Source organism: Mastacembelus armatus, chromosome 12, assembly GCF_900324485.2.
Source record: "Mastacembelus armatus chromosome 12, fMasArm1.2, whole genome shotgun sequence".
In the NCBI taxonomy this organism is placed as follows: Eukaryota; Metazoa; Chordata; class Actinopteri; order Synbranchiformes; family Mastacembelidae; genus Mastacembelus; species Mastacembelus armatus.
In genome coordinates, this window is record NC_046644.1 from 2,648,036 (window position 1) to 2,669,800 (window position 21,765).

At 38.5% G+C, this 21,765-nt stretch overlaps 2 protein-coding genes across 5 annotated transcripts in view; one reads left to right on the plus strand and one right to left on the minus strand.

The window, feature by feature from the left end:
* LOC113124135 (ras-specific guanine nucleotide-releasing factor RalGPS1) overlaps positions 1–21,765 on the plus strand; it is a 116,967-nt gene that overhangs the window by 50,152 nt on the left and 45,050 nt on the right. The window lies entirely within an intron of this gene.
* On the minus strand, positions 3,935–20,819 carry LOC113124136 (angiopoietin-related protein 2-like). The gene is made up of 5 exons (XM_026296599.1): positions 20,447–20,819; positions 10,391–11,308; positions 7,884–8,077; positions 6,238–6,508; positions 3,935–5,121 (listed from the first exon to the last, which is right to left on the minus strand). The coding sequence occupies exons 2-5, from the start codon at positions 11,301–11,303 to the stop codon at positions 4,922–4,924; spliced, it is 1,578 nt and encodes a 525-aa protein (XP_026152384.1). The 5' UTR covers positions 11,304–11,308; positions 20,447–20,819; the 3' UTR covers positions 3,935–4,921.

Consider the following 21,765-nt stretch of genomic DNA (forward strand, 5'->3'; position numbering starts at 1 on the left):
TTACTTATTGAAAACCGAACTTTGCATGAGTTATGTTGCTGTCTCTCGAGTATTTTCTTGAAGCTGTTGTGTTCTGCTTTGCACAATTGACCAAGCTTACTTTTTAAATTTTAAGCTGTTGTTAACTATTACTTGACTTCATACATGGTTATGAATAAGCATTAAAATAATACAAAGGATATGTGGGGGGTCTGGGATGACTACCTTTGCATCATTGAAAGAACTGGACAGGACAGATGCTAACACACACTACAAAAAGTTTGACAGATCTTCGACAGTATTGGTAGGGAATTTAGGCAGATTTTAGGAAGCCAATAATAACTAATGCCTAGTAAGGCCAAAAGCAATAGTGCATTACAATTCCCAAATAATACTGCTGGAGAAGTACATGCAGAGAAATTGGGGTAAGGGATGCTAAGATATAGCCTACACATGCCACCATGAGAGTTCCCTCAAAAAAAACCAAAAAACTAATAGAACTGTACTCCAGATGCAATATATGAATATATAGAGTCATAGTTAAAGGGTAAAAATGATTTGGTTTATTTTAATGTTTACCTTCCATAATGCAATTACTGTTGGTCTCTCCCATAGAAGAACTATGCAGAGCCATAGAGTGCAGGGCTAGTTTAGAACTATTGAAGCCTACATGAACCATGTGACTATGCGGCGGTGAGATAAAAGAGTTTCGCCACACTGTTTTCTCTACCATGCTGCATTATGCCAGCCATGATTGGCTGGGACTAAGCGCGTCAGTGTCAAGTAAGGCACTTTTAAGACCTTTTAAAATGGGTTGACACTGAGTCCAGCTAGCATTTAGTCCGTATTCCTCTGATAATTGCGTTTTTACATGCAACTCACTAGGATAATGTCTAGCAATTTTCAAGTGAATGTCTAAAAACATGTTGCTTCATTAGGGTTAATGAGCCACTCACTTTTGATTTAAGTATGAAATTCTAGAAACAAGTGTCTTTTTTTAATGTAATAAAATGTTGGAACTGTTTAAAAGTCATCACACAAAAAATAATTAGAGTTGGTTTAATTTTTGTTGTTTGCAAACTCTTTTAAGGTTCATATTTTAACAATAAGACATTGAAAACAGACTTCTTTACATTAATTTGTAAAAATACAATTAATCAATTTATCGCAAACATAATGTACCGATTAATCGATTATTAAATAATTATTTGTTGCAGCCCTAAATAACAGCTTTAAAAACTTTTATAGTAACCTGCACTTGTCGCAGATTTATCCAGCTGAGGCATACGTTGTTTAATTTCTGAACAGTGTAGATTTGCCAAAGCTAAATGGTGAACAGATCATGGCTCTGGTTTCACCCATCACAGTGGCTGAACCCAAACAAATGCAAACAAAAACGCGCCAGGGCAGAGAGTTGTCCAACTGAATCCTATAAGGAACTATGGACAGTGCTGGCCCCAATATTTTATAGAATAATAGAAATTAATGAAATTTGCTTAGTATCCTCAAACATGAATTAAGCCAGGAGGCTAAAAAATAATACACTTGTGACATAATACAATCTGATCAAACAGGATTTATTAAGGGTAGACAAGCATAATACACAAAGACTAATCAATAATTGTAGACTACCATTAATAAATCATAAACTACTATTATCTGTTTAGATGCGGCAAGAGCATTTGACAGGGTTAATTGAAAATTCCTTATTACAAAAATTCTGATTTAGGATTTCATAGAGTGGATCAAAGCATTGTCTGATTTTCCAAGTGTATCTCTTGGGAAAAATGTGCCCCAAGGTTCAGTCTTGTAAGGGGCACCAGGCAGGAGTGCCCACTCTGCCCTTCAGTTCAAACAGATCATGTACATCATAAAATAAGCCTTTATGCTGATGATGTATTACTTTTCCTCTCAAACTCACAAAGCACACTCTGAAACAATCAGTTTGTGTTATAGACAAATTCTCATCTCACTTAGACTACTCTATCAGTGGACTAAATACACAGTATTACCCATTAACTGTGACTTCCAATCTTTTTCTACATCTCCTCTTCAGTCAGGCAACATTAGATATCTGGATTTCAATATCTTCCATAGGTTGTCAGACCTGATACAGCTAAATTACAGACCTCTGTTTAAATCGATGGATTGAGAATGACTTCATGCAATCGAACACTTTGCCTATTTTACTCCTCACCGTCATAAAAATGATGATCCTCCCTAAAATCAATTATATGTTCTCAATGATTCCTACTCAACACTCATCTATTTGGCTCAAGTCAGTAGACCAAAGCATATCTAAATACTTATGGAAATACAAACCACCACAAATTGGTTTATAAACCCGACAGAAGCCAAAGGATTGTGGTGGTCTAGAATTATATATTTTTTTATTATTATTTCCATTCAAATAGTTTACAGTACACCTCCAAATGAATCCATCGTTATCTGCTTAACGATTCCTGGAGGGATATAGAGCAACATTTGCAAAGAAATCAATATCTATACCTTTCACCAGCTTTACTATCAAACAACTTAGTTGCTTTAAATGCATTAACATATATAATTCTCTAACAACCTGATGGGAATTCCTTAAAATCACTAGGTCTTCACTTACTCCATGCAAACTTAAACCAATCTGGAACAATCCTGACATTCTGCTAAATAATAAAATGCTAAAATTCTCAGTGTGGTATGAGAAAAGTATGCGGTATCTTGAAGATACTATCCAATTTTGAGCCTTTATCCCATTGCAGGAATTAGTGACATAGCATGGAATTATCAGCAATAAATTCCTTGTATACCAACAATTGAAGCATTTTTCAAGCTAAATTCAAATGTAACTAACTTATCCCTACTTTTAATGGTAAGCAAGATCCTGCCAGCTGTGTAAAGTGAACATGGGCAACAGATTACAGCTTATTTTAGTTCAGTGTAAATCAGTAAAGCTACCTTGAAGGCAGTGTTTGCACTCTCTGTATGAAAAGGGCTTGCGCGGATTTCCCAGGAAAAAGGTGTTGGTTCTGGTGTAAGTGCTGCTCTGTTCTGAGGGGACACAGTGTTTCTAAACTATGCAAACTTTGTTCATAGCATCCCTCAGTTCGGGGTCCCCCTGCAGGCCTGGCACACTTCCGTTGCAGAATTTCTCTCTTGCGTGTTTTCTCTCTTGCATGTGTTTTCGCTGTTGCGCCATTTCTCTCTTGCATGTGTTTTGGCCGTTGCGGCACGTTTGCCCGTTGGCCACCGTAATATAGTACACTTTTTACCTTATGCTGAAATTACTGCTCATCAAAACTATCATGTAGAACACCACATTAAAGGTAGACTAGATTTGTAAGGATTTTCATCTTTCTGCACAGCATTCCAGTTGTACTTCTTCAAAGCTCCTGTTACAAAGTTCTCATTATGAAGCTCTTTAGAACTCTGGAATAACTCTAGAATAAGTCCAGTATAATTCTAATATATATATAATTTTTTTTAATCGGAGTATCAACAACACAATACTAATAACACAATGCACAATAAAGTGACATACTTTGTGTCTGGAGTGGAGTGAGGTTGATTGTTGTCAATAATTTATTCTTTAATAAAGGATAACATCAGCATGTGCTGTTAACATCAAGAATAGAAATGGTGGTTATGCAGATTTTACAATAAACCTCATCCGCCAAAAGGAGAGCTTGTCTTGTAATTAATATTACTAGAATTAATTGATTTGAGTACTCTATAGAGTGTTTGCCTTTATTGCTGGTTGCATGGGTAAAATGATCTTTCATTCTTATGCACTTTATGCTTTAGTCTGTTCTAATGTACGGCTATTTGTATGGATATTTGTCTTACCAGTGTCTGTCTAATGGATACACTTTTATTTGTCTTACTTGAAAATGTGATTTTAGTCTCGATTTGCTCAAGTAAATCAGACTGACTCGAAATGAAATACATCACTGGAAACACACAGGGATGAACAATTTATTTCAAGCTCAATAAAAGACAGACTCTAAAAAATAATCTTAATGAAAGGCATATATATATATATATATATATATATATATATATATATACACACACACACAGAAATAATCTAGCACATATTTTACTAGCACACTAAAACAATATTGATCTTTTCACAGACCAGGAATTTTTGGTGGGTACCTGTACCCTGTACCCGTTTGAGTGTACTGTAGCTACTTTTCCCTGGAAATCCTGCAATATATTTGTACATTTCATTCTTATGTTATTAAATATTTTTGCAAATCCTGTCCACATTTTAAAAGCTGTAATGATTCACAATGTCCATGTTCCTGGTGACATTAAAGAATCAATTGTAAATTATCAAAGTAGTAAGGACAGGGTTAACCTAGTTTAAGATTACAACTGGAAGGGGGTGAAGACACCTAGTCTGGCTTTTCCAAAAATGTGTATATACCAGCACCTCTATACATAGCTGTTAACCTGCTGTATCTCTACACAAACACAATTATAAAAGCAACTATTTGTAGTTTTAAGTGGAGTTACAATATGTTGTTATTTTACAGTGATATAAATAAAGAAGTTTCAGTTTTATTCTTAACAGATAAATTCTGTTGAAAATTTGGACAGTGTTTAGTGAAGTATCTGATACGTATATGAAGTAAATCAATCCCACATAGGAAAAGAGACAAATAAGATTGTCACATAATAGTCAAATATGCTTGTGTGCATATTCGTTGAATTGTGTGCAGTATTGCGTTATGAGTCCAAACAAGATAAGAAGAGTAAAAACCTCAACCTAAGATGAAAAATTGTGTATAGTTCCTATTGCAACCTTTACAGTTTGAAACTACATCATGAATGTAAAACAGCCTGCAAGGAAAAAATAAAGAAGTTCAAACTAAGGATGACTGTTTTTCAGTCTTGAAATGGGATCTCTTCAGAAGAAACATTTGTCCAGTAAATGACTGTGCTAATGGAAGGTGTTTGCACTGGGTCGTATCATCATAGTCACTCTCTTCAGAGAATAAGCACCCCCTCTAAACTCTGCCCAGTAGATGCCGTCTTGGTAACGGCTGCGGTAATGTCCACCACGATACCACACACCATTCAGGTTGGAATGTGCACAGGCATTATACCACCATCCTCCCTTCTGATAGTGGGCACAGTTACCTAGAGACACAATGAGTCAAATCAGACAAACTAGTATGACATTTGCAACACTAGTGGAGACTCTGGACAAATCTACAGTAAGGAAATGGTTTTCACTGCAAGTGGGCAGAAAAGGAAAAGGCTGAAATTCCGAGAAACCAATGAGTAATGTTTGGTCGGCATGACCATTTACTGTAATGGTGTCAAATGTCGAACTATGAACCTGGTTCCACATATTGACCTCAGTTATGCAATGCAATAAAAATGGAGCCTGACATAAGAAGCATGCAATAGACCTAACTTCATTAATGCATTTCTGGCAACTAATGCAAAGTTAAGCTCACTAGTAATTGTGTTCTAATTTATGTAATCAGGCCTCAACACCAACAAAACATTCATCTTTTTTGCTTGTAGCCCTTTTTTGCACATGTATTCTTAATGACAGTACTAAGGCAAGATTAATCATATTGGGGTGCTTGCAGAGATACTGACGTAAGGCCAGCCAACTGCAATTCAATAAGTGTGTGTGTGTGTGTGCGTGCGTGCGTGCGTGCGTGCGTGCGCGCACTTATGTGATTTATGAACAACACACTTAAATCACTGAAATTACACAGACATTACTTGGTTGGCTTGCTTGGCAAATGTAAATCTCTGAATGCATCCAAGCCTGTGGACATGTCTTCAATCATATGTCTTAAGGAAGAACATGGCCAGGTATGTACAGGCATTTAGTATGGGTGGGCTGAATACTTGATTGCCAAATTTGACTTGCTTGATTTCTCCTCCTGTTCTTCTACGGGTAGATAAAGCCATTTTGTTCTGCACAATCAACAAAACATACATAGGCAACATTTTGCTATCGCATAGTCTGAAGCCAGAATGCTGATGTGCCTAGCTTCTTGGCACTTGGTGGGGAAGGCAGCTCATACTCTTACACAAGTCTAATAAAAAGCAATGTCTGTACAGCTTGTCATTTTGGGGTACAGCCAGTGATGACTTACTTGCGCTCATTCATTGAGCAGAGTGGCATGTTGTATGGCTGAAACTACTATGAAGACACTATGTAAGTTATTGAGTATGTTGAGTGAAAACATACAAAAATTAGGATTGCCTTCCACTGCATTGCATTCCTCTCACCTGTGTAAACATCATGATCTCTGTCCAGTGTGGTAAATTGTTTGTTGTTGTGCCAGGTAAGAGAGTCTCCTGCGTTGCCATGGTATCGACCCACATGCAGCCTGTAGAAGTCATCCTCAGACTCAACACGGAAGCTGGCGTACTCTGCAAAGGTTTTGCGTCCAGTCCAGTCTTCCAGGGTCACCAGCAGCTTGTAGTTGCCCTGGTTTGTCAGCCAGTAGATGTTCTCTAGGCCTAACCAGTATTCACCATCAATGTTTCCAAACCCTTGCTGTGAAAGGTGAAAGACTTTGAATTAATCCAACCTGACTGATCCTAACACGATTTAATAGGAAATGCCTCTTCTGTTTTAAAAATTACAACAAAGAAGCTGTTTTACTCCCCTTGGATACAGCTGCAGATTTCCAACAACAAACCATCCATGTTTTCCAAACATCTATGAAACTCTGGTACAATGTCAGCGTTAGAGGCCAGGAGTAATGACATAATGGTAGGGACGTGTTTGAAATCCTTTCTGTCTCTGGATCTCCATCTTCAGTTACATAACACATGTATTAAATCACCAGGGAATCTTGCCAAATGTATGCTGAAGGTGCCTTGTTGACTCATTGAGTTTTGATTAAATTAAGATACAACTTGGAAGTACTCTAGTGCTTTGGTCTTGTTTGAAGTATGCATTTTGGGAAGTCCTCGCTTAGGCCGCAACATGTTAATGTTAACAAGTAAATGTTTTGCACTGTGTATTTATGTAACGATGGGTTCCACTGGTAGTTACTGGAAACACAGCTTGGTTATGAAGTCACTAGATCATTGTGCTGGCAGCAATACTGATTGCATGTTAAATTCTGTTCAAGTGATTTCACCTCTTCTGTTGTGTTGTCTGAGATCTGATTTTGAGTTTTTTTATGATTACTTACATATTACATAATAAGTTGGATTGGTCATAAAGTCTGTTTGGTTAAAGATAGATTTCAGCTGTGGAAGCTGGGCGGTTTAAATATTTCATAACATGTATACCTTTATTAAATATCTTGGAAGTTTATCTTTTAAAAGTACATTTTATATGAAGTCAGGTTTTTTCGACTGTTTAGCCAGTCTCTCACTAGTGGTGCTATTGCTGGACATTGAGACACACTCTTCATGCATTTATAATAAACTGCACATTACACAACATATTTTTTTCATGATGGTAATTAAAATAATACTGTGGCTATTTTTACATATCCATACATATACCATTATATCATATTGCCATCCAACCCCACTTTGAAAGGCTTAAAGACTAGACTTTGGTGTGCCCATGAGTCACGCAACTAACTTTAAGATAAACTTTAGTTTGAATCAATGCAGTTCTCTAGACTGGCTCATACTTGGCCCACATAGCTCCAACCCGTAGCATAATTTTATGCTTCTAGTGCATTGCTTTTTAACTTATTCACATACATGCATCTACATTGTAGGGGTCAATGAGCTCTTGGAAATGCTTGTAGCAGTTCCTTGACCGAACAGGAACTTAATGTGTGACTCGACTTGTGTAAAAGAACGATTCTGATTCCCTAACACCCGATCTCCATTAATTCAGTTAATGGTGACATCTTTACTGCTTTATTTCTCAGAGCTATAAATCTAAATTCAGATATAATTACCTTGTATGTTTCCCAGTTCCTAAAAAAGTTGACAGAGCCATCCTGACGTCTCTGAATGACAGTCCAGCCACCAGGGTCATGTCTCTGGTCGCACCAAACCTGCATGAGTCGGTTGCTGTTGCCTGGTTTCAGGAGGAACATGCCACTGGTGGTGTATCCATTCTCAAGAGCTTCCAGACAATCTCTGAAAGGACCTGCAAGAGAAAGGAAATATTGACTAAGAAAGTTGTATACCGTGTGTTGATCTACAAAGGCTTTCATGATTTGCATTCATTTTCACTGGCATCCTGACATTATTATTCACAGATCAAATAAAATATGGAAACGTGGACAGAGGGCTCTGGAAAAATGAAATCACTGTTACACATGTGTCATGTGTGTCAAATATGATAAATTCTTTCCAGTCCGTGTTACTGGCAATACAATTATTACCATGGGCACAACTGCACTATATTTTTTGGTTATAAGAGAAGACATAAGCTGAAACATAGACATGTTTAAATCGTTATACTGTACTCAAATGCCATTATACCTTCAGTTAAAGTAGTTACTGGTCTTTTTGTCCACCCTTGAGTTGCAGAAATCTTTGTGCTTTGTACCATTACAGTAATATTACAGTGCCATTAATGTGTGTATGGGAGATGAACACTAGATAATAAAATATGTTCGTAGGCAAAATTTAGCGTTAGAATGTGGAGTGGTGTGCATCCAAGTCCATGGGCTGGATTCACAATCATTAAATACTGGCATTTATATTTTATATCTGGAAACATCTGGAAGACTAGTTACTAATTTCAGGTGGCTTTTTTGCATGTCAAGTTATACTTTACCTTGAAATAGAGCAAATAGTGTAGTACATAGATATGATTAGATGGTAGAGATAGTTTAAAATTTTGACATATTCAGATTCTCTTTTAATTTATTTTGAGATTATGATGATGAGACAAACTTTATTCATCCCCAAGGGGAAGTTCAGGTAGTCTTGTAGTTAATTAGTTTGTCAGTAGTGAGAGTAGTCATAGGTGTACAGGAATGAAGTCAAAACAGTCCTGTTTTTTTTTTCTTTTCTTTACATTTCTTAGCCCCTGCTATGTGTGTGTGTGTGTGTGTGTGTTGTAGTGAGTACATCTTACAAAAATACACATATTTCTCACACAGGGTAAAATCACCAGACTGTATGTCTAATTTTCTAACGTATAGTATGGTATACTGAGTTTTCTTTTTCAGATGTCACTTCTCAGTATAATCTAGTAAATTGGGTATTGAAAGTACAGTAATACATTAAGGGTTAGTTATTTCAAAAATCATCAATCTTCAATGTGATTTTTGTTTTTGGTCTGACATTTATTTCCTGTTCCTTTCCTTCTCACTGGAAATGCTCCTATTTTGCTCTAACCTTGATCAATCCATGCCCCACTTACAAGATTCTTCTTTACTTTTTAGCATAGTGAAAAATCTTTGTTCATTTCAGATCTTTGTCCTACAAGAGGAAATTGTTTTTGGAGCAAAATAGTCTTTTTATATTTCTTAGGTCAAAAAGCTATCGTCTATATTTTTCTTTTTATTTATTTCTTCTTAAACATCAAAGGCAAGAAATGGAGCTCATTGTTGAGAAGCTATAAATGCAACATTACATCTCTCTATCAATAATAGTTATACAGATTATTATATGTATGGATTTATGTAGAAGTGAAATTTCATTGTTGATCTGGGAAATGGCATTTTGTAGCAGTTATGTCAATCTTGTAGTGAAATTGTTTTCTGAAATGATTTTAAGATGGATAAGATTTACATAACATTTCAAAATTATCTTTGATCTTGTATTGCCATTAACATAGAAAGCACAATAAAATAGCACATTTCATCACAACTTTTTCCCCACCTCAGAAATCAAACCTACAGGTACCCTCTCGAATAACGTGTGTACTTCAAATGTTTTTATACTCACTTAATAATCGTAAGGCAGTTATAAAATTGCAAATTTCATTTAAGTGTGTGTATGTCTATTTGTGACTGGGTGGTTCAGCTACCTCGCTATACCTTGTCACAGAACTGGGTAATCCCATCCGTTATCTATACTGTTTATACCAGGGGTGCCCAATCCTGGTCCTCGAGGGCCACGGTCCTGCTTGATTTCTAACTATCCCTGCCCTACCCACTGCTGATTCCCTGGATCAGGTGTGTTCAGCCAATTAGAAGCTGGGGGATACCATTACACTTTGTCTTCCCTCACTTTCACCCTCATATGAGATGGTATCTTCCAGATTCCAGTCTGATGAAGCTACTCGGGTGATTAGTGAAAACGTTTCGACCTAAAAACTAGAAGTCAAGTTGCCATGACTCGACCTCTAGACAACTTCACCTTCACCTGGACGACTGAGAATCTTCGCGGACATAATAAAAGGATATTACTGGGGCTTGGACGTAAATTCCAGCTGCAGCAAACTATCAAGTGCATCATCTACTTTGAGTTTTATGACCGTAAAATAATGTCAGCATCAGCTTACCAGAGGGCTCGTTTGTAAAGCTGTAAGCAGCACTGGGCATTGTCGGCAGTGGAGGTGGTAATGCTTTGGCGTGTTGGTCACTCTGTATGTCATTAGTCATGGGGTTGCTGCTGTGACGGGTGTATGTAGGTGGATGGAAAGGTCTGTAGCCTCCAGGAGACAACGCGGGCATCTGTAGAGGCGGCTGAGCAATGACAGGCGGCTGTGGACGGACATGACGGCTTCTCTCCTGCACCACACTGTATCCTCCCCCCTTACAACGCTCCTCCAGCTGCATCAGAAGCGCACTCTGGTTGCTTGCGAGAGCAGAGAGACGCTGGTACTTGTGTTCCAGCTCGCGGTAGCGTGTAGCTAACCTCCCCATCTCATTTGTGTGGTTCAGCACACGGGTCTCCAGTTGGGAGACTTCCAGAGCATTGTCTCGCTTGCGGATAATCTCATGCAACAGCTGCATGTACAGCTGTGTAACTCTGGAGTTCATGTTGCGACTCTCTTTTCGCAGTAGCTTGACTTCATTAATTACACCGCCATCAACCTCTACCAACTGCTGCAGCAGTTCAATCTGCCGTCTCTGCTTCTGCAGCTCACTGTTGAGCAGCTCTAGCTCCTGCTTGTTGACCCGATTCTCCAGCAAGGCATCAGGCTCCTGGGAATTCACACAGACAGCCCCATTGTTCTTCTGCTGAGGAACAATGAAGGTGTAAGAACATTTGTCTGTTTGGGAGGCGCTGTAGTCAACCACTGCACGTTTTTGCCGTTTCGGTGCATAGATAAAGTCTCTCTCCACGATCTCATCACTGTTCCCAATTTCCTGAGTGTCACCCTGGAAAGAGGACTCTGGTCCACAGAGTAACAGCAGCAAAAACACCAAAGGGAAAATCATAGCGCAGTCCTGCTGCACCCGAACCAACATGATATCTGAAACAGAGGAGGTAGTTATGATCAGTACATTTTTCTTCTCTTAGTTATAGAGGTTCTATTGGCTTTAAATGCTGATAAAGCCAGTATTATATGCTAAGTGCATAGTTTTCACAGTTACTTGATTGTTATCCCAAATATTGCTTTTGTATGTTGACTTCCTAATGTTAATGTTCACCTCAGGTGCCTAAAGCAGTTTTTGTTGTTGTTGTTGTTTTTTGCCACATGGATGCAGCTGAAGAATAAACAGCCATTATAATAAGGCGACCTCTAGTGGCCACAAATACTTTAATAAATGCGTTATTTTCCTTCCCTAAACCTAACCAAGCTATTTTTGTGCTAAAGCTGTTGCGCTTCACTTGTATTATTGTAACCTTGTTGGTGGAGGTATGGCACATAAGAATGACTGAGTTGACTGAGCTAATCAAAGCAGCTGAAATCTTCATTTAGCAAGGTAACAAATTTTGTTATACACCCAGATCTTTTCAGACATCGGATGTGTAAATTTGGTGCCTGCATCAATGTGTTAAAGTGCTGCCTTTCTTTTTTTACATTAATGTGCCTCACAACTTCATCAAAATCAGTTTTATTGGCCAAGTATGCAGCATACAAAGAATGTGAGTTGGTGTTAGTTTTCCAAACATAACATGTAAGATAAGAATCAAATACAAAAAGAAGGAAAGGAATGAATAGGACAGGGCAAATAATTTAACTGCTAATCAACTCAAATACAACAATGAACACACATTGGAGTGAAAACAATCTGAGCTCAAATTAATAAAAAAAGACATTAATTTATTCAGATGTTTCCCAAATGCAAAATATTTGCCATATCCATAAGGTTGGGCAGTACATAAAATGACATATAATGCAAGAAACCAAAGTTTTCTTTCTGCAACACGGTGGATAAACATGAGTTTGTTCCAGGAGAACGTTTGTTTTTTTTTTTTAGCTAGCTGAGCAACTCACAATGATGCATGAGTAACATGCAGAGACATGATACTGTGCATAACAACATGTCATGTTGAAAGCAACAGGTAATTTTTATGGTCTGACATATGAAGATTGCTGTCATAACTGTTATAGACATGGTACCCTCTTTAGCTGCTAAAGCAGGTAGCTTACAGTGGTTTTATCAAAGGTTTTTCACTGCAAACAGCTGCCATCTGCAGCTAGAGGAATTGAGGCTAAAGTGGATAGATACTGTAAAACCAAAGCAATGACTTAAAAGAGGTGAGTAGCGCTGAGGAGAGGTGGTGATAATTTTCGGTTTGCAACAACTTCACCATTATATGTAGTGAAAGTGATAACTGCATTTTAACGTCACATGTCCAAGCAATGTTGTGTTACAGTTAAACTACTAGAAATCATAATGTATTAATTTTCATTGAATACATTTTAACTAATGCCAGATAAGTTACCAAAATGTTTCTGTTCAATGTGTATGTGAAATTTCAAAGTTAGAGCTTTTCTACAAATATATCCATGATATCCTATTTTTATAATGAAGTTCAGTCCAGAAGTTCCCAATTGTGGAACTGCTGACTAGTACTGGGCTGTGGATCTGTTGATACGTTGTAACTAATAAAGAAAGAATACAAATTATAAGACCTTTTAATGAACTTGCCTGTGGTGCATTTGTCTAAAGAGCAATGAGAGCTAATGCAATGAGAACTCATGTTTGACCAATAGTTTTCAAACTTTTTTTAAACCATGGCCACCCAGCCCAGCATGCTTGTATATATGTGGAGTGACTGTTTTAATAATTTCATATTTAATATTATGTCAGTGTTAAATAATACATGGTAATCTTGTGTCATTAATACATAAATAATAAAATAAATTAAAAATATATACCCACAGAGTAAAATGCATCATTAATGTGGACCTAACTTGATCTTATACAGTCATGCTCCAATTTACAAAAACATATGACTAAGAATCCTTGCTCATATGTATTCTCAGTCTCCATTTTTGGACAACCTTGGATCCTGTGTAAGGGCGTGATGTGTTTTGATGATGTTTCTCTTGGTCTGCAATAAAAAATGCTGTCATGCAACTGGAATGTTTAATAACACAAAACACAAAGGCAAAATGTCCCTTGATAGTTTCAGTGTTATTGGTGTCTCAATGTTGGAGATGGTAGTTACTACATCATAACATGTTGTGCCAACAGTTGTCTCAACCAGGCCAGTTCAGTATCTGTTTTTCCTCTAAAACAACAGCATCTCTACATGCGTAACTGAGGTTTCCTCAGGTTGACAGCTTATGAGTCAAACTCATTACTTAAACAAATGAACTATGAGTGAGTTTAGTGTGCGAACAGTAATACAGTACATTTATTTTTATAGTTTTCCCTCTTGATTTTATGATTTGGCTTGAATATTTTATTATCTCAAAGCTTTTTTCGAAAGCAGGGTTTTCCCTTGAACCTGTGAACTCTTAAAGAAACTAAAAAGCTGTGTTTGGATTACTGACAAAAGGACATTACACTAGCATCTTTCTAAAAACATCTTTATTGATGTATAGTGGTGGTCCTTATATGTCTTTGGGTGTGTGTTTGATGACATATATGTATATATATATACACATATATATATATATGTATCTCAGAGCCCTGGCCACACACCTGAAGAGGTACACCAGAAAAATAAACGCATGGAGAATAAACGGGGTGTTCCCCACCGAACCATCCAAAGTGTACTCTCAGTGGCTAGGTAACATAAGAACAGACCCACCAAGGCTGGAGACTAAACAAAAACATATAGGAGAAGGAGGCATCACATAACACCAATGCCCAGTGGATGGTGGACCTGAGAGCAGACCAGAGCAACCTCCCTGAACATGACCCAGTAACCATCACAATGGCAGATATCCAAGAAAGGGTCTCAAGCATGAAGAACTGGACAGCACCGGGACCTGACATGATCCACACCTACTGACTAAAGAAGCTAACTACACTCCATGAGCACCTAGCAGCTCAAATGAACCAGCTGATAATGGATGGGACTCACCCTGAATGGCTGACTGAAAGCCAGTGAAGGACAGTCCTGATCCTGAAGGACCCCCAAAAGGGAGTAGTCCTATTCAACTACCACCTGTCTCTGCACAACATGGAAGCTCCAATCAGGCATCATCGCAGCTAAGATGGGTAAGCACATGGCTCAATACATGAGCGGGGCCCAGAAAGGAATGGGAAAGAACACCAGGGGAACAAAACATCAACTACTGGTAGATAAAGCAGTCGCTTGAGACTGTAAGACCAGACAGACCAACCTGTGCACCACCTGGATTGACTACAATAAAACCTACGACTCAATGCCTCACACATGGATTCTGGAATGTTTGGAGACATACAACATCAATAGGACTCTAAGAACCTTCATAAGGAACTCAATGGGACTGTGGAAAACAACCCTAGTGGCCACCCTCAAGCCAATTGCCCAAGTCTCCAACAAGTGCAGCATATACCAAAGAGATGCTCTGTCCCCGCTGCTGTTCTGCTTAGACCTGAACCCCTCATCCAGATCATCACTAAGACGGACTTCGGATACCGACTATGAAATGGAGCAACCATCAGTCACCTCTTGTACATGGATGACATTAAGCTGTATGACAGGAGTGAGCGAGACCTCGACTCACTGATCCACACCACCAGGATATTCAGCAAAAACACTGGAATGTCATTCGGACTGGATAAGTGTGGTCAGATGATAACAGAGAGGAAAGATTGTCAGGACTGAAGGAACTGAACTGCCAGAAGGCAGCATAGTGGATGTTGAGGAAAGCTACAAGTGCCTTGGAATCCTGTGGGATTCCAAGGCACTTGTAGCCTAATCCATTAGGCTAATCCATTAGGCTAATCCTGTAGCCTAATCCAGAAGTCCTAAGAAGTTAGCTAAATGGGAAGAACAAGGTCCAAGCAATCAGCACCTATGCCCTGCCAGTCATCAGATATCCCACTGCCATAATAAGCTGGTCAAAAGAGGAGATGGAGGCCACCGATGTCTGGTGGTATGGTTGAGGGTCACCTGAGCTAGCCCTAACTATAAGCTTTTGTCAACTGAATGGGAAGAACAAGGTCAGGGCTATAAACACTTATGTCCTGCTGGTCAACAGATACCCCGTTGGTATAATAACCTGACCAAAGGAGGAAATAGAGGCCACTAACTTCAAGACAAGGAAGCTCCTCACAATGCATGGAGGGTTTCACCCCAAATCCAGCATCCTGAGACTGTACACTAAGAGGAAGGAAGGAGGCCGAGGACTGGTGAGCGTCAGAGCCACCATCCAAGATGGAACAGCAAAAATCCATGAGTACATCAGGAAGATGGCCCCCGAGTGATGGAGTACTTAGTGAATATCTCAGGCAACAGAAGCCCAAAGCAGAGGGAGAGGAGCAAGAACCATAGTGTACAGGAACGTCTGTCACAAGTATGGACTGGAGGTCCCAAGGTCAAAATGGGACACACCTCCAAAGGTGATGGAGACCAACCTAAGATCCTCTGGGACTTCCAGATACAGGCCGACAAACTGGTGATGGCTAACCAACCGGACATAGTAGTGGTGGACAAAGAAGAAGAAGAAGAAGAAGAAGGCCATAGTGGTAGATGTAGCAATCCCAAGTGATAGCAACATCAGAAAGAAGGAGCATGAGAAGCTTGAGAAATACCAAGGGCTGAAAGAAGAACTAGAAAAGTTGTGGAAGGTAAAAGCAACAGTGGTCCCCGTGGTAATCGGCACCCTCAGGGTTGTGACCCCAAAACTGGGAGAGTGGCGCCAACAGCCGGCAGTACAGTATTATCTTCAATTGAGTCGTGTGTCGAATGCTGGTGACTACTCGGCAAAATTACTGTAAATATGCACATATAACTCACTTCACTATATAAGTCGAAGGACAAGCCAGAGGAGTAAAAAAGTGTGACTTAGAGTCCGGAAAATATGGTCATTAAAAAAAAAAAGAAACAGCTGTAGATGTGATGAGATGTTTGTTGTCTTCGGTTCCATCAGTAGCTGTCGCTGTTCTGAATATAGATGACTATTTGGCTACACACATTGAGAGTAGAGTAAGTAGACACTTCCAGTTTTGGAGTTATGCTGTGGGGTCTATGCGGTGAGTTTCGTCCACCGTTTGAGTCCCCGCCTCTTTTCATGACAGTAGTTTCAGGCTTCAAAATAAAACTGGAAAAAGTGAATGGGGTCTGAATACTTTCTGAATGCACTGTTCATATATATGCACATATGCAAAGAAATTTTGGTCCATACCTGAACTAGAATTTAAATCATCAGTTGACTAATTGACCATGATGTGAGTATTTGCTTTATGTCATTTTAATTATAATTCTTGTTTATTTTTGTGTTTTAAACAAACATAAAAAATAAAAAAGGCCCTTGTCAAAGAGAGGGAATGTCTCTTAAAGGGAAACATCACAGTGTTTAGGGAGTACTACTGCATACGTGTATGCAGAAGAAGTTGTATAAACCCTAGTGTATTGACAGAGCTGTGTGACATCTGATAAATGTCTTCAGTCTGTGTGCATTGAGGCTGAAGACAACAAGTTACCAAAAAAAAAAAAATCTTGTGCCTTGAAGTTAATGAGTTTACCAGACTTCTGTAGTTCACTCGTCATTCCAGGATACATAAGCTACATAAGCTAGTACACTTGAATCCTTGAGGTCTTGTTAATTTGTTGGAAATGTAAGTTCAAAGAATTCATGGAATAAAACATTTTTCAGAATGTTGCATTTATGGTACTAATTTTGGGAGTACAACTATAAATCAAAATGAACTAAAGAAATCACTCCTGTGTCCAACACAATGTAGCAGAGCTCCAGAGGTGTGCAACCTGAAGCTGCCAGGAGGTGATCAGACAGGGACAAGCACAGAAACTTCATAGGAGTCTAGTAACACTTATGATACTGAGCTTTGACGTGTTCTGTGACTTGTTGCTTTATTAACAAGAGCAAATGCTGTCTCCACAGAAACCAGGTTCATTAAAACATTATTATTAAATGGGAAGGTGCGGCCTTGTAAAATTGGTGATTTATTACAACTGCCAATTTTAACGATAATAAATCAAACTGCTCTTACAGCTCCACAGATGATGCACAGACTATTTTATCATGCAAAAAGAATTGACAAAAAGGAAGCTTACTGTGAATGAATTATAACAGCATTAACACTCGAGATAAAAAGTTTATAATGTTTTATTTGGTCGCCATATGGCCTGGATCTACACATCTCAAGGGTCTTCAGTGAGACAACACTACAACCATAAACAGTCATGTTGCTTTAGATATACAACATTGTTATAGGGAAAAGTTATTGGATAATGATAATCGTGGGTGAGTCACAATAAGAATGGCTTTGAATAAACTTCAAGTTTTGTACAGAAAGAGAATGGGTGTAAAGCATATAACTAAATCATTTTATGTAAAGCAGTATGTGTTTTTGGAAAGTTCTTTATAAATGGGGTTTATCATTTTATAAATTGTCCAAAAGGAAGCACTGATATGTTTATTTCTACACTGTACACAGTACATTTACATGTAATTCAACTTGCAAGTTTAATCGGAGCCTCCCTGCTAGGTAAAATCCCGCACTTCCAGTTTGTAATGCAGGCTTTTGATTATACAGTTTTAGTCATTTGAGCTAACATTACTCAGTTGTTTTTGGTAAAGCTGTATCAAAGCCATATAAGAAAGACTGTTTGGTGATTACTGAGTACTGAGTACTGAATACTGAGTGATGACTGATGATAAAGTTGATCTATATGTGTATTCTTCTGAGGGCTATGGGGTGTAGTAAGACTTTAAACAAACTAACACTGTAAACCACTAGAGAAGCTGGAGTAACAACAAAAGGGCTACAGGAAGCAGTGTGTCGTGAAGGAGAGCCGAGGCACCACCTCCTGTAATCTTTTCACTTGATTGATCAGACGATGTGGAAAATCTTAGGCCAGTATAAATGTTGAAGTAATGTAAGCTGGCTGATGGTTGGCATAGCCACGTCACTTCTGCACAAAAGTCTAGCAAAACCTTTCATGTTTCAGTTTGATCCATCAAGATCTGTCACACAGGCAGCCCCGACTTTAGCATCAGTTCATTTGTAGGAGTTTTTTTCCACGTGGAAAACCAGTAGTTTACTTGCAACTTTCCAGTTGCTGTTGCTGTATTAGCTTATGTTATTATTTGATGAATCATTCTTCTCATTTCCTATAGTGCGGGCACACACATACACACACACACACACACACACACACACACACAAGAACTGTTCTCCAACAATTCTAGGAACTCTGAAAAGGTTCCTCTGGTCCAAAAGTTTCTATAGTCACCATACTGACCCAAAAGTTACTGCACAAAAATGATGATAGTCCATCAGAGAAATCACACACAGCCTTCCAACTTTTTCACTTCAGATTTTGTTTTCTTTATCTGCCTTACAAGGTGATTATACTTAGAAATGCTGAATGTCTCTCAAGCACACAATTACCATTATTCGCCCAACAAGCATTCCAAAACAGGAATTTTTAAGGTTAATAGAGTAATTAGTCTATAACTAAAATGCATCAGGCTTCTGTCTGGTTACTGCATTCACGGCATAGAAACCATAAAATCATCCAGGGCCAAAGTAACACAGACAGATCTGTTTGATGTGATCTGACCATCTGTCAGGCAAACATAGAAAGTGTCAGCAGACACATATATAGTCACTGATAGATGTTAGAGTTATTCTGCAGCAACATAAGTTAATAATCAGTTTGTCCCACCTGCTTGTCCCTGCTGTGTCTGTTTGTGGCACTCACACATGCACATACAGCATAGACAGTTGCTGATGCCTGAGATCTGTCTGTGGCTCAAATGCACATCAGCGTCTAGACATAAAGTCATGACAGCTCTATGGATCTCTTTAAGGCGTAGGAGGAGAGAGGGGGAAGAGACAGGGATCTTCTCATTCAGCAGATTTTTTGGCTAGCTAATGAATTGAACCCTTATGCACTGTATGAAAACACTACACTACCCATAATGTTTGGGATGAAAACATCCACTAAAATAAACTGCTGTAAAATATATCAGATAAATATTATTTTAAATTTTTTTTGCATGAATCTATTAATCAACTTCAGTTCTGATCAAAACTACTAAATCTCACTTGATGGTGCAGTAGTTACTGTAAAGGTTTATTTAGTCTTTGATTTGTAATCTTGCTCTTAAACCATGTCTGTGCTCCTGACAGTTTAATGGCACAGTTTAATTCTTTGCACAATTTCTCCATTACACTGCTAACTCACTAACCTCTGTGTTGTGTTATGCAAAAAAAAAAAAAAAAAAAACCTTTGGGGGAAAGGAGCCATTCAGCTCCTCATGTCAAGACATGAGTACTGTTAAAATATGAGTGAGTGGTGTTAAAATATCCCAGAAGCTTTGTATTAAATCTGTTTATAAAGTAGTAATAAATGCCTCCTTTGGTGTTTTTTTAACTTCAGTGAAGCAGTTTGTCTCATGTATACTTGCACGGATGACACAATATACAGTTTCACATTGTTCCACTGATCTACGCGTGGCAATAATGTACTAAGAAACATAGTAATGGACCAAGAAATAGAGAAAACACTGCTGCCAAGCACACATGAAGGTGAGAAACACTAACTGTAAACATATATATAAACACAGAACAAGTAACTAAAAGTACAAACTAACAAATTGTCAGTAATTTTTCTCACTGCCAAATGTGTTTGCTAAAAGTTTCAAATAAAGTTAATAATGAAGTTTCAAATGTGGCATTATGCTCTCAAAAATCTGGCCTGACTAAAAAAAATCCAGTTAAAGGTAAATGATTAAAGAACTAAAGAACAACTGGTTGCAGATAATCATCGCAGTACATGTACATTTAAAAAACTATTTATGCAACATCTCTGCTCTTTACTGTAGATGAGACCAACACAGCTGTCACTGACAAAAGTAATCCAACATTCTTACAGGCACTTAAAGAGGGATAGGGGTGTTAAGGTGATAGAAGTGTTAAGGTTAAAGCTAGCAGCACTTTATGTGTGATATTGTAGTAAACACAGAGCACAGTAAGTATGCACTGTGTTGCATATGAAATTAAATTTTAGCTCACATAATTCAACTCACCTCCACTTGTCTGTTTCCTTATATCCTTTGCCTCTCTGGCAAGTTTGGTTCCAAGACCTCACCAGTCAGTCATTCCACATTTCCTTTGTTAGTTTGTCAATGGAACTTTGTCATATTATTTTCTTACCTACTATCAGATTCAGCTCTCCATAAAGACCATAAGGCAATTCTACCAGTTATGATGATGTCTCTGCAGAGGAAGATGTATTTTTAGCAGTCTCTGTGTGTCCACTTAAGACATGTAACAAGTAGTTTGCCTGGTGTAGCCTCATTCATCTGCACCAGAGGACTTTTCCTGTGTTAAGTGTTAAGTGCTCAATTTTGTTCCTCAGTCTGTTGTCTTCCTCCTAGAGACTTGACCTCCCTCTCTCTTCCTGCCATTACAAGTAAGATACTTATTGTTGCTTGAAGTGATTAAGCAGTGAGCTGTGGCAACGCCCCTTTCCCCACCCCTCAACAGCAGAGAACTAATAGAAGCATGATACAGAGGTTCCCAGTCCCCCCACTTAAACCCTCGTCCCCTGTTGCCCCCGTCTCTAAACCACAGTCCTTTTTTCCACTGCTCTCTTCCAGCCGGCTCAGGGCTGTCTCTGTGGAGGAGACTGGGAGAACTGACCAGCTGTACATGTCAGCAGCTCCATGTGTTGCATTTAGGTCACAGGTTTTGAGTATGTAGGTCATAATTTTTGATTGTGGATAATTTGAACATCTAAAGTACCTAAAACTTATGCACGGAACCATACTAACTCAGACATATGCTGGATGTTACAGTAATAGGAACAGAAATATACAGTTCCCTGACTCGACCTGTGTATTGTCAGACTTCTGTTTCCTTCCTCTAAAATACTTGCAAAGCTGATCTGGTTATCTGTGGAACCATGCGGACAGTGTCCATTCAGAGAATATGCCAAAAGCAGAGGTGGAAGAGTTTGGATACAGTTTGTTATGTTGTCATAGTAATTCTCTGGTTACATAATGCCTGACAAACACTTTCAACAAATATTCATTGAGTCATTGTATTTGATTTTAATTGCACAAGATGTTCAGAAACTGATGATGTATGATAGGTTTTCATCCATGGATCTAAAATAAACTGTGCTTTGTCTCATTGTGGTCAAATGGGCGAGGAAGATGTTATCCTTTCAGATGTTTGTGAAGCTGTAGTCAGTGTGAAGAAAAGCATTGATCTGTGCTCTGCAGTTCCAAAAGCTATTACTGAGATTTTTTTTTGATGGTTTACTCTTGTGTTTTTAAATAAGCTGTGTTTTTATCAGAATGTTTTGTCAGGTCTTTGTGAAGTGTTGTGGAGTTCAGCAACA

What these genes read in the sequence shown, in the direction of transcription:
- LOC113124136 (XM_026296599.1), bottom strand. Translation starts at nt 11,303, where the DNA reads ATGTTGGTTCGGGTGCAGCAGGACTGCGCTATGATTTTCCCTTTGGTG. An exon ending in CTTTACAAACGAGCCCTCTG is followed by an intron (nt 8,078 to 10,390) that starts GTAAGCTGATGC and finishes TTTCTCTTGCAG; the next exon opens with GTCCTTTCAGAGATTGTCTG. An exon ending in AGATCATGATGTTTACACAG is followed by an intron (nt 5,122 to 6,237) that starts GTGAGAGGAATG and finishes TTGTGTCTCTAG; the next exon opens with GTAACTGTGCCCACTATCAG.